At 39.6% G+C, this 16,151-nt stretch overlaps 1 protein-coding gene across 1 annotated transcript; it reads left to right on the forward strand.

Annotated features, from left to right (window-relative positions):
* Positions 1–1,927: 1,927 nt before the first annotated feature.
* Positions 1,928–13,633, forward strand: ZNF475 (zinc finger protein 475). Its single transcript, XM_009464862.1, has 3 exons — positions 1,928–2,632; positions 9,864–10,044; positions 13,482–13,633. The coding sequence occupies exons 1-3, from the start codon at positions 1,928–1,930 to the stop codon at positions 13,631–13,633; spliced, it is 1,038 nt and encodes a 345-aa protein (XP_009463137.1).
* Positions 13,634–16,151: the final 2,518 nt, after the last annotated feature.

Consider the following 16,151-nt stretch of genomic DNA (forward strand, 5'->3'; position numbering starts at 1 on the left):
CTAACTGCAATATACTTGTTCACAGAGATTTGTTCCCGTACAAATCACAGATTGGCTCTGATGGTCTTCACATCTTCCAATTTGTGTACAAACAAACCTGAGCTTCACAGAAGATTTTGTAAAATGAGAAAGTGTCACATGTGTCCCTGGAAAATGCAACTTTGTGAATATTTAAGCAAGCAGTGTGAATGCAGCAATCTAAATATCTTTGTGTGCCTGGCAAGAGAACGACTAATCATGTGAACCTGGTGACAACTTGTTTTTTCACTGTTGCCCATGTTCTTGACTTATGACCTAGAATATTTATGAGAGACTAGAATCAGCTTAGTGCTTCTCAGTGGCACAGGCAAAGTTTAAGTTTGTCATCTCAAGGGTAATGGCAAAATTGTGTCCTTGCCCTTGGGTGTAGTTATATTCAGCCCCTGGGTTCAGAGGTGGGACTGATAAGGGTGAAAAGGCTGTTGATTGGGAGCAAAGTCTCCCATGGTGACATGACAAAAGAGCAGTTCAGAGCAGACGCAGATTGGTTGGTGGCAGCAGAGAAAGTGACCTGAGATGGGTCAGTGGGATCTCTGGGTAGACGAGTTTGGGAGTTAGGAACCCCCTGAAATTTTGGAAGGGTTGAGATAAAGTTTGGAATATTTGGTAAGGGCAAGGTGACTTTTAAGTCAAAGGAAGAGCTGCCAACCCCAGAGCAGTGGCCATTACACTTTGACCCTATCCTTGCTGGAAAAATAAGCAATAATCAGCTGTTTCTTCTATTATAGATAAAGTAGACAATGGTGACTTTGCTCTCCTTGACAGTCACCTGTCTATGCAACCTCTTGCTTGCTTATGACTAAAGCTAGCCTGCTAGTTATTTTGTATTCTTGCAATAAAATAATAGCCTCTACCGTAACATGGTTACAGTCTGAATTTTATTTTCTGCCCCTTGGAGGACCAGCACAAAAGATTGTCTCTGCAAGAAATGAATATTTAAGTGATACAACACAAAGTTGTCTGTATACAGGGATAGACTGCAAATTGAAAAACTGAAATATGTTTAGTACTGTCTTCTTGAGACTAAACAAACACAGTGCCCTTAGCTTCTTCTCATATGGCATGTGCTTCAGCCCCCAAAACATCTCAGTAGCCCTTATTGATAAACTTGCTCCATTTTATTAATATCTCTCCTATACTGGGAGAATCAAGACTGGTCAGAGAATTTGAGATACCACCTCACAAGTGCTGAGTAAAGGGGCCTAATCATTTCCTTCAACCTACAGACTGGGAACATTTTCCTTGCTGACTGTCCCTTTGGAGATTGGACATTAACATCCCTCTACTAAGGGACTTATTTTCATTTCTCTTGAGGCAAGGAAATTATGTTTGGCTATCAACATAAATGGCAGAAATGTGTGAGAAATACCTGTTCTGTCAATAACTGAAAGTAAAGCATATTGATTATACTCAAAACCACATGTATTTCAACAGCTTCAGTTTGTGCAAACCCATCTTCTTCATGTCCTTCATGACTTTACACCATCTGAGACTAAAAGTTCAGATTTACTTTGTTCAGCTGATCATTAGAGGTAGGGTATAGTTGATGTTATTTTTCTGTTATTTAAAAATATAACATAGTAAGGTAAACTGATCCTTGTGATAAACCACTGGTTGGTAACCTTAACAAGAGAGATGGTGTCTATTAATATGTACTGATTTAATTTGTTTCAGGATCATGTAAAACCAAAAGGCAAAACAAAAACACACAGAAACCCTCTTTCCCTACTGAAATGTCCTTTGGGTGCAGTTTTCCAGCTTTGAAGTCCCTAGTGTATTCCACCCATGAAACTGAATTAAGAAGATGGAGCCTTGTGCTGAATAACAGACTTTCCCAAGCCCTTTATGTGTAGAAGAGAGAAAAGTTTCTTGAAATGTTCTACCCTTCATGGAAACAAACGTCAAGAAGAAGAATGTGAACAAAGCCTGTAATGCTCTGCCAAGTGCTGGAGAGGCCTCTGCTAGTGTCTCTACTATCTTGCCTTCAGAGCAGGTTTCATCATCTAACGTGTCAGATCTTCCCAGAATTTTGCCCGACGTAGCACATCAAGAAGCTGGACCCCCAAAAAGGCGACCAGGCACTGCAATAATATCAAAACAGTCAGATTCTTCAAACATGTCTCGGATGCCACTGAATCGTCCCGTCATTCCACCAAGAAGACCTTGCTTCAGGGTATGCTATATCTGTGGCAGAGAATTTGGGTCACAGTCTATTTCTATACATGAACCCCAGTGCCTAGAGAAGTGGCATACTGAAAACAATCAGCTACCAAGGCATCTCAGAAGAGCAGAGCCCAGGAAACCTGAGGCCCTTACTAGTAGTTCCTGTATGCTTACAGCTGAAAATGAGGCAGCTTATGATAGTGCTCAAGCCCAGCTCCTGCCCTGTGGAAACTGTGGCCGAACCTTCCTTCCTGCTTGTCTCACTGTGCACCAGAAGTGTTGCAGGGGAGGTGGCAGCGGTGTGGGGCTGTCAAGCTCTAGCCCCCGTAAATCTGGTAAAGGCCCAAGCTCTGGGTCTGGCTCAGCAAGTGATGATCCATCTAAGACCCGTCAAGGAAAGAGCAGAGCTGCACCAGCCGTATTAGACAAGGTAAATTGCTAAATATGTGTTCTATGAAAGGGTGTGGATGCATTTTGAAGGTAGGCATGCCAGGGGAGACTGGGTTCCCATCAAATTTAAAATCACTTTCCTTCAGAAGGATCTTTTGGCTCCATGCAAGTGTTTCTCTGCTGAATAGTAGGTAAAGGAAAGTGGAATACTGTGTGAGAAACTACTTCTTATTTCTTTTGATTTTGCTGTGGAAAGGGAGTAGTTGTCTTCTCATACTCTGTAGTCCTGTGAGAGTTATGTCCCCAAAAAAGACCATTGTGTGCTATAGTTCCCTAGGAGATTCTGTTGAGCAGCTTAGGCAAGCTTTGAATGTTGTATGTTTTAGTAGGTATTAGGATTTTTTTATTTACTTAACATGAAATACAATGTTTCATTATTCTGTAAGCACTCCAGTGATTTTCATTTTTTACCATTATTCTTAACCTTGGCGTAGAACTTGAGTTTACTGAGGACTGCATGTTCAAAGGCAGCAACTCAGAGTATAACAACAACAAAATAAACAAGACTGCACATTTCATTCCACTGAATTTGATTCAAGATCCAAGAATAAGGAAGCTGATTCACATTATCCAAAAGCTACACAAAGTTTTGGAAAATGGCATCTTTTTTCAGCATTTGCTTCTGCACAAGCTGTCTGTTGGCCAGGAGTTTTGTAAAAAGATAGATGTCTAAATTTAGGCCCAGTGTCTAAAATAAAAGGCGCTTTTTTTTTTAGTGGGAGTTGGACTCCTGGTTGCCTATGTTACATTGGAAAATGGGATTTAGCTTTCTCAGTCACCAAAGGAATGCAATGCTATGCAGAGCATTTCTAAAAATGTTTTAAAAGTCAAAGCAAGCTGTATTTCAGTTTTCCAGCTGCTGAATAAAATGGACATAATAGCATTACCCTAACAAACATGAGAATAAAGACAATGTGAGACATTTTTATGTTATGCTATTTAAGGCCACTAATTGATAGATATTGGCAAATTAGGTCCACTCAGGTCTTTTATCAGCAAATTTCAAATAACCCACAAACAGTACAAAGTGCTGCACAGGTGCATCTATAGCTATCAGAGAGAAGATGTTCTTGTTGTGTTACAATACATTGTACCATTTACCAAAGAACTGGCATTGCTCTGAAGGTGATTGTTCAATGGAAGGCATGGGTGTGAAGCAGACTTTTGTCTATCACACATAATTCTGTATGTTTTTAAAAAAAAAAGAGGGGGGCAGAAATGTCCATAGTTATAATGTCATAAAAAAACAAGTTTAGAGTGTGGTTTGGCATTGAGAGTGACTCTATAAAAATGTTGCTCTCTTGCACAACATATCTGCTCTCTGTGTGGATTCAGTCTCATCTGCTGACTTGTTGAACAACATTATTACCACTTTTTACTTCTGTGACCTCTGCAGAACCAGAATGAAATGTGTTCGAACCTGTTCTTCCTTCTGTGTGAACAACTGGTTTCCTCATTTACTTCCAAGCAGTTACAGTTCATCAGTTGCAGCAAAACTAATGAGGCTGTACAGCTTGCAGTTTGTAATTGACTCTGAAGGACTTTGTTATTAATGATGACTTCCAGGGAAGGGATAGATGGATTTTACCTCTCTGAGGTCCTTTATTTTATTATTTTCAGATCTGTCCTTTTGTACAGAGGTACGCATTAAAGGCAGAGATAGGAATGGAAAGAGTGAAAGAAATATCTTGTGATCCCAGGGGCTGTTCAGAATTGGCAGACTGCTTCTAAGAAGTGGTCAAAGGAAGCCTCTTTTTCATAGGTTTAAATTCTCTTTGTGAGGGTCTCCACCTCCAGTTGAAAGTTTTGAAAAGTCCACACATTGAAGGATGTTGAAAAGCAATAAGCTAACAGAAGGACTGCAGATTCGCTACAAAAAGGGACAAGGTCTGGGTCTCCTCTTCTTTTTCTAGCATATGGTTTTAATTTTGCTCACCTTACCAGCTACTCAGCTGCTTTTTAATTCTATTAAAAAATACCAGTAGTGGGGTGAAATGGCAATGTGCTTTGATCCTGGCAGGAAAGCATTTGAGGCAGTCCATGTCGCACTTAACAGACCTACTCACCGTGACAGTGAATTATTTAAGTACCTGTTTAACATCATGATTCAGCAAAACGTCAGAGAGAAGGAATACCTGAAAAAAAGCCAAACCCTTATATAAGTGTATTTAAGAAATGCAATGCTACTGTCAAATTCATTTATGCAATGAAAGATGTCCTAAATTAAAAAGCCGGGTTTTCCTCATTTTGAAAATAAAGATCTAACTGATTTGGTGGTACACCATGTGAAGGATATTTTAACTTTACAACTGCAAGCACTTTTGCCTGCATGCTTCTGTCCTGGAGCTCTCTCTCCCTTACCAAGTGCAGGATCAAATAGAGCAGTATCATTACTGACAATCACTTATCAGTTCAGTGTTAAATGCCTTTAGAGCTGGACACTCAACAGCTTTCGTAAGCCATCTCTTCCACTAACTGTCCTCGCTCTTGGAATACATGAACACATCTGAATTAATCATGTCTCACTGTGTAAAACAAACAACAGCCTATGCTTAAGAGACTCTCAAGGATCACATCAGCTCAGAAATCCTAGTTTGGATTCTGCTGTGATACCCCAGACAATGGAAGTGATGTCTGGAACTACTGAAATTCAGACTTGCACTAGAGCAGAGCGTGTTTTTTATTCTTTCATGGACCAAAATGTCTGCTACATGTAAGTGAGTATTAATGACTTACTGTGGGTATATGTGTTACAGGTCTTTTGACAACAGATAGTGCTGATCCTAAGTCTATCAGACATGTCACTAGCATCTGGTGCTGCCATCTGCTGTTTTCTTCTTATCAAGTTAACTACCTAAAAAGATTTCAGTGATCTTCCTTTACTGTATTGTAGTGCATTTTAACACAGCATAAGTCCTGAAAAGTTGTGTAACAACAAAATGTTGATGCTGTATCTTCCTCTGGCATAAATTCATCTAGTCACTTGGTAAAATGAAAACTTCTTCAGATGCTGTGCAATTCTAATGAAGGTGGGAGGTCAATGATAAACTTTGCCTCCGTGGTAGCAGTTTTGAACATCTTCTTAGGACAATGCTGACAAACATATTTGCAAATATGGAAAGTTAGATGAGAACGGACAGTGAATGGCTGGTTCGAATGAACTTACTATTATCATTGGGAATGATTGAGTTTCCTGCCTTTCTGCTTTTACACAAATGCCATGTTCATTATACTGATGTACTTCTTTTAAAAGACAGCACATCAGGAGTAAAATGGGATATTCTAGTACTTCCAGTGGAGTAAAATCTTTAACTACCTGCATCATCTGGCAGAATTACCTTGTTGTTCAAGGAAATTTCATACACAGGCATATGACCAATACTAATGTTGGTCTGCTGTTGTATTGGGGCAGTGGCTGAAAGCACTCCAGAAGGCTGTGAAATGCACCTTTGGATGGTCACGAGAGCCAAGCCACAGCTTGTCCCTGTCCCTTATGAAAAATGTGTGGAAAGGGCTGCTTTCAAACAACATGGTGCTGTTGCTAAGTGTTTGTACCAATCTTTTCCTGAACCTCTGTTCCTTGGGCAATTCATGCCTATGATGAGAGCTCTGGCCTAGAGCAGGAGGCCTCCCCTCCTCCCATTAAAATACATGGATAATTAAACAAATAAGAAAGGCGGGGGGGTGTGCAGTCCTGGATGATAAATATTTATGGAGGGGAGTTTGGGAGTCAGTCTTATTGGGTGTACTTAAGAAGAAATTAAAAGTTTTGTGCAGTATGGGAGGATTTGACCTCATGTAACACCATAACAGCAGCCTGGGGCTAACCTCAAGTAATGTCAGGTCTATTGAAAATACACAGTTGCATAGCCCTCTGAGCTAAATAACTTCATTCATGGTCATGCAGACATATTTAGCAGTCTTGGAGAAAAGAGAAAATACTGAGACACCAAACGAAAGCCTAACTGAACTGTTAGGTATTTGTAGGTATTTTTATAATAACACATATCCTCAGGAACAGACCTTCCCTACAACCCTTTTAAAAAGTGAAAAACAAAGCAGTGAGCAGACAGGCTAGCCACTGGCCTGTGAGTAGTTTGGGTTGGAAAATTGTGGTGATTCCAAAAATAGTTTAGTTTCAAACTGCAGGCCTCCAGATGTGACATGTGGGATAGGCACACTCTGAAGAGAAAAAGAAATGAAGGATAAATATCATCAGCTGTAGAAATTCCAAATAAAGCTTATCATACCTCAGATTCCACAGTTAAGCAACAAAAGAGTTGTTACTACCAATTGTAAGGATATTCTCCTTCAGGTTTTATTTTTCAGCTTTTAAACATGTGCATATTTGCAGAGAAGGGTTTGTGTATACAATTTGATGTGTGGTGGTGGTGGTTCAAACTCACGACATTTCTGGAAAAAATAATTCCATCCTTAGAGTGATCTGATTCCTTTTAATTAATTCTGGTCTCTGCTATTGTTTCTGTACAGTTTTTAACTGTGGAAGTTACAAAACAGAGAATTTCTACTTGAATAGATTTCTTAAACTTTTTTTCACCAAATAGGATTTAGTAATGAATCAATCCCAATTGACAACTTTGGAAAACAGAATCCTCTATTTAGGTCAGGCCTGGTTTTGCTCAGTCACAACACAAACCCCACCTATAAACACTCTGCCAGGATCTGGAGAGATCACAGTACTACTCATTCAGTCTTCAGGTTTTCAGGTGAGACTATCAAAAAGACCATCTCAGAACTGTGGAAATGTATCCAGATTGCACTGGATGGTGATCACTAACTTTTGCCTTGCAGGTCTCTGGCAGCTGTTCAATAGTAGGACATCACAATGACTTTAGAACAAGTGTAATGGATTTGAACAAAGCAGTCAGAGATAAAAAGCTATCTCCGTTCACTAGGGAAATATTTCTAAGATAAAAAACTATTTTATTTTAACAATGATATTTCTGTGCATCTGTTAACTTTATTGGGAGTATTTAATTTTTAAGTGATTTTGCACCTGTCTCATATCAGGATTTTAAGTCTCCTTGAAGCTATACGTTTGTTTTTATTATATTGCCCCATACGGTGGAAATGATTGTGACAGTACAGGCTAAGTAAGAGTGATTTTCATTTGTACTAGAATTCCTTTTCCCATTCTGGTTGTGTATAAAGAGTGTCTACAAACTGAATGTAAATCAAATTGCTCTCTCCTAGTTTTCAGCCAACAAAATTTTACTGAATGGCAGGAACCTAGCTAACGAAAAGTACAGAGGAAAATGTGTTCCCAGTGTTTTTACACCTAGCATTTTTTAAAAAAAAACATTTTTAACATGCTATAAGCACACCCACAACAAGCATGCACACTGAAATGAGTCCCCTGACCTCAAGAGTTTAGACCATAGTATCCTTACTTAAAGCTTTCCAGAGCCTACAAAGAAACATACACTGCCTTCAAAAGACTCTGTGTCTGAACCCAGAGTCTTATCTCCAAATTAGACAAGGCCTAGCTCAAGTAAGTAAGCTCGAGATGAAGTAAGGAAGTAGGTGAAAATTGATAATGAAAAATTAGAGGGCATTCTTAAAACAGCTGTTGCTATATTCAGCTATGAAAAGGAAGATAAGGTGTTTTATATATATATATATATATATATAAAAATACATATATATAAAATACCTTGTTATCAAAGATGGCTAAGAAAATTCCATTTGAAAGTTAAGAGGATGCAAATGTCCTTGGAAAGACTGTCTTTGGATAAGTTATATTTCAATTGACTGTGAGAACTTTCCAGATGAAGTCCAACTTTTCCCAGCAAAAATACACGTTGTAGAGTAGTATTTCTTCATGTAATTGAGTTTACATGTGTGATACAGGAAAGAAGCTTATGCAGATTGTTCACTAATGACATTTTCAGACTGTAGCATAAATGTGAGAAGAGCTGCCCAGAATTTCTTGAATACACTGATGGGCTGACAGAGAGAGTCATAAATACTGGAACAGGTTACGCTTTTTCTTACATAGCAGCAGAAGATAAAATGAAATTCCCACCTCCCTTGTTTGAGTGAGAAAGGCTTCCCGTGTTTGGTCTGGCATGGCTGTCCCTCTACCTTTAGGGGGGCAGGGAATAGCTCATCTCTTACTGGTATTCTGCAGTTAGGAGTGCAGGAAGTGCTGGCAGTTGTGAAACCCGTCAGTGTGCCTCAAAGTGCGGTCTCTGCAGTACGTTTTTACACTACTTCTGGAGCAGGGCTGGTACTGACACCACGCCTAGCCCAGGATGTGCCTAAGGACACAGTCAAGTCCATAATCTGCAATACCACAGTAATTATGTATTTTTCAAGCTTAGAATATGTATTTGTGGCGTTTGGGGTTGTGGGATTTTTTTCTTCCATTGAGCTTTTTTTCCCTGCGAACAAAAGCAGATCTGCAGTGCAGAAACAATGACTTGCTTAGAGTCCAGTTCTGCCCTCACTGCAGTCACTGGCAAAGTTCACACTGAGGCCTTTGGGATAAACAAGCAACAGTTCCTATTTTGCCCCCCTATCCTGAAATACCCTGGATCGGTTTTAATCCTTCAAGGCCAAGAATTCCACCAGCTAACTGATCTGTGGCACAAGTAACGTGGGGTTAGGGACCACAATCACAAGTTTGAGACAGTTGCCCTTACTGTCCAGCTTAAGGCTGGACACAGCGTTTTAACTGTGTTCTGCCTGGAGATGGGGTCTTTCTGCTACTGCACTAGACATCAGCAGTTCAGCTAAGGAAGCTTTTGTTGCTGCTTTTCATGTTACTTCTGTTTGGTAGATAAAAAAGGGCTTCAACATTTAAGATGGACACTGTGCTGCAGCAACCTGATCAAGCAGAGGAGTTGTTTCTGCATGTGAAGACTTAGCATTTCCATTAACTTGATGGTGTGAAAATAAAAGAGCTAAAACCTACATAGCTAAGTATTAATTAGGTGACACACATGAATTTTCAGCCCAGTGTCTGCAGAAGGAGCCTACCTGTTCCAGGTGGCCAGCTAATGAGGCGCTATCTCTTACAAGCTTCAAGACTGAATCCAGACAAGCTGAAACTGATAGAAACAGTTACACTGATTTCACAGATATGAATCAGTTTCTTAATCTACATGATTGTTTTAATCAAAAGTTGTTCTGATTCACAATTAATGTTGAAAACAATATTTATTCTTCTTCATAATTGTTATTTGCAGGCACAAGTGATAAGATGGCCACCAGCAGTGATTTGTTACATATGTGGCCGTCAGTACGGAACAAAATCTATTAGTATCCATGAGCCACAATGCCTGAAAAAATGGCACCGGGAGAATGACATGCTACCCAAGCACTTGAGAAGGCCAGAACCCAAAAAGCCTGAAGTCAGTCCCATACAAGGTAAGCTACAGACCAAATGAGGAACTGGAAGGAAAAAAGTGCGAGGGGAGAAAAAAAGGAATTTTAAGCAGTAGCTTAATGGTTTGCAAGTACTTCTTTCTCTGTTTTACTCCGAAGACAAGATAGCCATTATGGCTTGTTTTAAGCTTTCTGTTAAGTATCCTGTTCTCCTTTTGTGCTTCATCCATGAGAAGTAAGAGTAGTCATTGCCTTGTGGGACATGCCTCCTGGGAGAGTCCTCTTTATGTATGTTTTGAATCAAAACACAAAAAGATTAGCAACCTGCTTCATAGCTACATCACTACCTTTTGACTACTTTCAGTGCTGTAGAAAGACATATTTTAAAATGGGCAAAACCATCCAAGAATAATGTGCAGACTTGACGCATGCAGTCATTAACATAAAATCCCCTTCAGGCAACACAGGGATAGATACTTCAGCCAGCTTTTACACCTATAGCGTCGGTTATAAAAAAAGCCTGGACCTAGCACTTAGCAGTGGTAAACAGTGAGTGGCCTCGAAAATAGGAGTTCTGTGGTAAAATAAGAAATACAATACTAGATGCATGATGACCAGTAGAAAATAAGGTATTTTTAAAACCTACCTATAACATGTACTATAGTTTCAGGGTTTTATTGAAATATATTTATAGATAAAAATGCAGTATCTTCTACAATGAACATCCAGTGGATGTTATTGGTCCCTTTTTATTTACAAGCCTTAGAAGCTTTCTTTGTGAGACATTATAATATAAACACAATAGGAAAAAAAAAATATATGTAGCATAAAATAAACATTTTATTTCTGCCAATCATGTGTGTTTGTGCTGCGGGTTCTGTTTTGTAAGATGCCTAGATGCCACTTCTTCAAATGAATGAAAATTGACGATCCCCAGCACCCGACAGAGTGGGCTCCCATATGTATCCCAGGGGTGTGTGCTCACTGTAGAACTAAAAGGAAACCTTTTACCTGTGCTTTGGCTGGAAGCTGCTCCCAGGACTTCCCCATTCCCACATAAAGTTATTTCACCATTTCAGCTGGATGCTTTCCCTGGCCCTGCCAGCTGGTCTGAGCTACTTTGGGCCGAGTTTGGACCACTTGCTCACAGGCAGTTAATTCACCCACTTTTTTTTTATATTTCCCATAATTTCCTGCAGCTTCCCCTAATGTCTGGAAATGTAGACAAATTCTCCTACAACTCACTGTGAAAGAGTCATACACTAGATCAGTTTACAGCAGTACAAAGAAATATGCCCCCAGACGACACACACAGAAGAGAGCAGGATCATTGAGAACACTAAGCAGCTGTTCAAAATAATAATAATCACAGCTCAAACAATATCAGACCAGGACTTGGTTAACAGACGCCAAGCAGCAGAGTTGAATCTGCAGTAAAAGATAGGTTCAAAGGACATTTTCATTGTATTTGCTCTTTTTGTTAAGCTCTTTTTAATTATTACATGTTGTGTGGTAAAAAAGATGAAGAAAATGAGAATTCCATCTGAAAGAGCAGGATACAAAAGGACAAATCAGGTTATTTTGAAATACGTTATTCTTATTTTGAAGGAGTGGAAGCAGAAAGACAACTACACTTTGAGAGAACAATCCAGCAGAAGGCTCCCAGATATGAATCAGAAAATTGTCTCATTTATGCAATGAGTCATATCAGGCGCCACGCATCTCCTATGAGGTGTTGTGTGCCCATGGTTCCCCAGGGGACACTGACCTGCTTCCAGCATCTGTCCCTAAATGCCTGCTGATGCAAGTCTGATCAGTTTTGTAGCTTGAGCTAAAATTGTTGTTCCCCCTGCAGTTGCCTCATGCTCCTGGCCTCAAGAAAAGAATCTCAGTGTTGTTCTTTTTCCGTAAGACTTACTCTCCATCATCTGGTAAATGCTATAACTGACCTTGAGACCACATACACGTACTGCATGTCTCACAGTTTCTCAACTTAGGGAGGAGGGATTACCCCGTTGTTGAATGGAACAGGCAATGTTCAAAAAAAGCTCAGAAATATTAACTGCTTACATAAAACTTTTTATAACTTACATAAATCTTTTTCTGAAAACTCAAGTGTCACGGGAAGACAACCGCTGCCCTGATTACACAGTGTTTTGTTTGTGGAATGCCTAACACATGCCTGCAAGGAGAAAGTAATCTCTCTTTCTCCTTTTTTTTATATTCAATAAACTTTCCAAAGTACAAAAAATACACATTCATTTCCTGCAAGCAAAGGGGATATTTGTCTCAGCCAAGAAAAGAAACACTACTTGGTTGCTCTTCTAACGAAAAGAACATTAGGAACAGGCATATTAAGAGATCTAAGGCTTATTGTGGTTATGTGAACCATTGGATATGAATCATATTAAAACTGTATGGGCCTTTAATGAAGAGCTCTATCATGTGCCAATGACAGAAACCATGGAATATTTTTAAATGCACAAATCCTTTTCTTTTAAAAATTGTCTGCTGCTAACAGTTCAAAGACAGTTTTTTAGTCTTTTTCTGTATTGTCATACCTTTTGAGAAGGGCAAAGCAAATACATCTTCAAATCGAGCCACATAGATTTTTTTCTGCATGCACTTGAAATGAAAACTCTTAAGATCCAAGTCCAGGTATTAAGCAACCTACCTGGGCTTTTTGGAAATAGGTTTGAAACACCACTATGTGAAAGTCCACTTAGAGATGAAAGTCCATTTCAACATTTTATACCCAAATAAAATCTTGAAAATACATCTGATGTGAGTGTTTGAAGAATGCTCCTGAGCTTTCAGAGCAGTCACTCTTCCTGCAGTGGAAAATAACTGAGGGTAAGACTGGATTAGTGTTTAGATGACAATAGATGCATCAGTGCAATGACCTCACTGGAAGTTGTGGCTTAAAAGAACTGTAGGTTTTGTCTGTAAGGTTTTAGGCTTACCTAAGCTTTACTGCACTTATTGGCAAAACTTGCATAGAGTTCAACACGAAGAAAATTGGGCCCCTTGTCCAGAACAGTACAAAGAGCATATTCTCAAGTATGATATGCTCCCGCCCATTGTCATGGTCAGATAACACATGCTCATTAAACAGAACTTGAAGTAAAGCCAAAAAGTGAAAATTGCTGATAATAGTATGTGTGCAAAGATGTTAATAATTAGCTGAGAATGCATATCATTACACACAGCATGATGTTTTCTCTGTACTCTCATACAATACAAAAAGATTCAGTTTGAAGTTAATTTAATTCAACCCCTGGGACAAAAAGCAGATTCTTTTTAATATATTTTTTACTCTTTTACTTCTTTCTTTTCTTTCTTTTTCATTTGCAAAAGCAATATGGTTTGGTTAAACTGAAAGGCTCAGTCAACAGGTATTTCCTGAAAATATTTTCCATAAAGAGTTGAATGTGGGTCTCCAGAATGAAAGCTGATACTTTCTTTTTTTAATTTTCCAGCCAAAGGTTTCTATGATCTTGATTCTTTAAATGAGGCTGCCTGGATCAGCGCCCAGAACCAGCTAGTTCCATGTGATATTTGTGGGCGTACTTTTCTTCCAGACAGACTGATTGTCCACCAGCAGTCCTGCAAACCGAAACCCGCAACATGAAGTGGATGTAACACATATGCATACATATGCTTGCGTGCTCACACACACACAAACACGCACAAGCACCCATACCTTTCAGCCAAACCATGAGAGACATAAAGTCCAGCTGAAGAGCCATGGGCATCAAAACTGTAGTGTGTCATCAGATCACATGATCCAAAAGCCTCCAGAATAAAATCAGCAGTTACTACTGTAGCGTAAGGTCAAATATGGTGATTTTTTAGCCCAGCAGTAGCAAAAATGCCTCCTCATTTCTGTCATTCATGTAGTGGCACCTTGGAACCACAGTTTGAGAGGGATGGCATAAGAATACTTGAAAGTAATGTTACCTGTTATCTTCCTTCTCCTGATCCTGTGCCTTGTTGGGTGCAGTAGAACCCAAGTGAAGAATCCTCCCAGGTTGCTTTCTGAATTGCTGTGCTGTCTTCATTTCTGTTGGTCAAGTGTGGGGTGTTCTTCAGCCCCACTTATTTCACAGCCTTTCATATTAAGCTATCTAGACCTTTGAAAGAAGTTGGGCCTTCTGCATGCATTTCCCATTTTCATAGAATCTAGAATCATAGAATGGTTTGGGTTGGAAGGGACCTTAAAGATCATCTGGTTCCAACCCCCCTGCCATGGCCAGAGACACCTTCCACTAGACAAGGTTGCTCAGAGCCCCATCCAACCTGGCCTTGAAAACTTTCAGGGATGGGGCATCCACAACTTCTCTGGACAAAACTTCTCTGCCTTTTACATGCCATGTTTGGGTTTTTGTATTCAGCAAAGGACAGAAAGAAATGAGCCATAGCTGTTAGGTGTCTTTCACTGCAAAGGTCCCCAAGAGAATATCCCACAGGGATCCATCTTGTGGTCTTGCTTTTCAACAGATCTGTGAGACCGGAAGAGAGGGTACAACATTAGGAACTCCCTTGTCGCAGGGACGTTTGGCTACGTGTCCCTTGCTCAGTGAATATATTCACTTACTGTTTCAGAAACTGAAGCTTCAGACAACTTTTAGGAAATGAGAGTTTCAATGAGGAGTAATTCATTGAACCTCAGTGGAAGCAAAGCCAGAATGATGTTAATCTGGAAAATTAATTCTTTGAAAATTTTGTTTCCCCTCTATCGAAGACTTGAGTAGTTAGTGTAAGGACCTCCAGCTGAACTTGACAATCAGAGAAACCAAGTAGCTCCTTTGGGTTTGTTGGTTTTGAGGTTTTTTTTGTGTCCTTGTCCCTCTTTGGCACAAGAGTATTCATTGACTCTTACTCGGAGCTTAAATCCATAGAGCATTCCAGTGTTCACATCCTCATGGGACAATGCAGCTCATGAAGCCCTTGACTGCTACAAGTGAAACATTCCCATATAAAGGGATCCAGCCATGTGGTGGAAGCAGAGACTGGCTGTTTTTAGAAAACACCCCAAAAGTGCCCTTTTCTTGGAGCATGTCTTGCTTAAGAATGATACTGACCATGTGATTTATCCTCAGCTCAATAAACCGATTGTGCCAAAAATTGTATAAGTCAGAGCACATCTTTGTCATGAACTTGGTAAAAGAAAACATATTTTTATGTCAGGCCAAAACAAGCGTGGTGTGTCAGATGGCTGGAATAAAATACCACCCTGCTCTCTGTGCCAAATGTGACCACAACAGAGTGCCAGTATGGGCAAGAGGGTAGGAATTATACAAAAAAGCAGTGGGGAAGGTGTTTGAATGTATTATTTTGAAAAATGCTATTATGTTACATAGCAGAATCAGTGCCAAAACACATCAGTGAATAGGTTAAACACATGAAGGAAATAATACTTACTTTAACAAGGTACAGCAGAAAGCACTTTTTATTATTATTTTACTTACTCTGAAGTGTTTTATTAAGTAGTCAGTGAGGTTATTCAAAAAGTATGACAAAATCCAAGTTGTTAACCAGCAATATAGGCTTCCTGATATCATGAAAGAAACTGTACCTTGTGTATGTTTTCACCTTCAGGCTTAAGGCCTAGAGCTGGCTGTTATGTATAATATGACCAATTATTTGGCTTTTCTCAGAGCATTCACACTTACTATTGTACTTACAAATCAGATGAAGTGGATGTCTTCATACACACTAAAGTGAAATATGGGTACCAGCAACTTTTCTTTTCCAAACTATCAAGCTGTGTGATTTGTGGCATAAGTGAAATAAGAAGTAATATCATTGTTCTGTTATTAGAGGAACACTCCTGGCTCCAGCCCTGGTGGGCTGTTAATTCAGACTGGGAGAGGTACCAGCATTCTTTAGTGAAAATAATTTCCAAAATAATCAATGGCACCTCAGCAGCCCTTTCATCTTCAGAGTGAGAATTGTATTGTCTGAAGATAGATATCTTCAGGAGTCAAAGGTTCAGTTTCTATTCTACAGTGCAAAGCTGTGTAAACCCTGCAGATCTGCCCTTGTTAGTGTCTCCAATGTAAGGAGAGTCACTGGTGGAGCTGGACCAGTGCCATGTCTCCTCCTTTTGGCTGGGAGAAGGGATAAGGCCTGAGGAAAGAACAGGG

Source organism: Nipponia nippon, unplaced genomic scaffold (genome assembly GCF_047370975.1).
Source record: "Nipponia nippon isolate SJK-2023a ecotype South Korea unplaced genomic scaffold, ASM4737097v1 scaffold_8, whole genome shotgun sequence".
NCBI classification, from domain to species: domain Eukaryota; kingdom Metazoa; phylum Chordata; class Aves; order Pelecaniformes; family Threskiornithidae; genus Nipponia; species Nipponia nippon.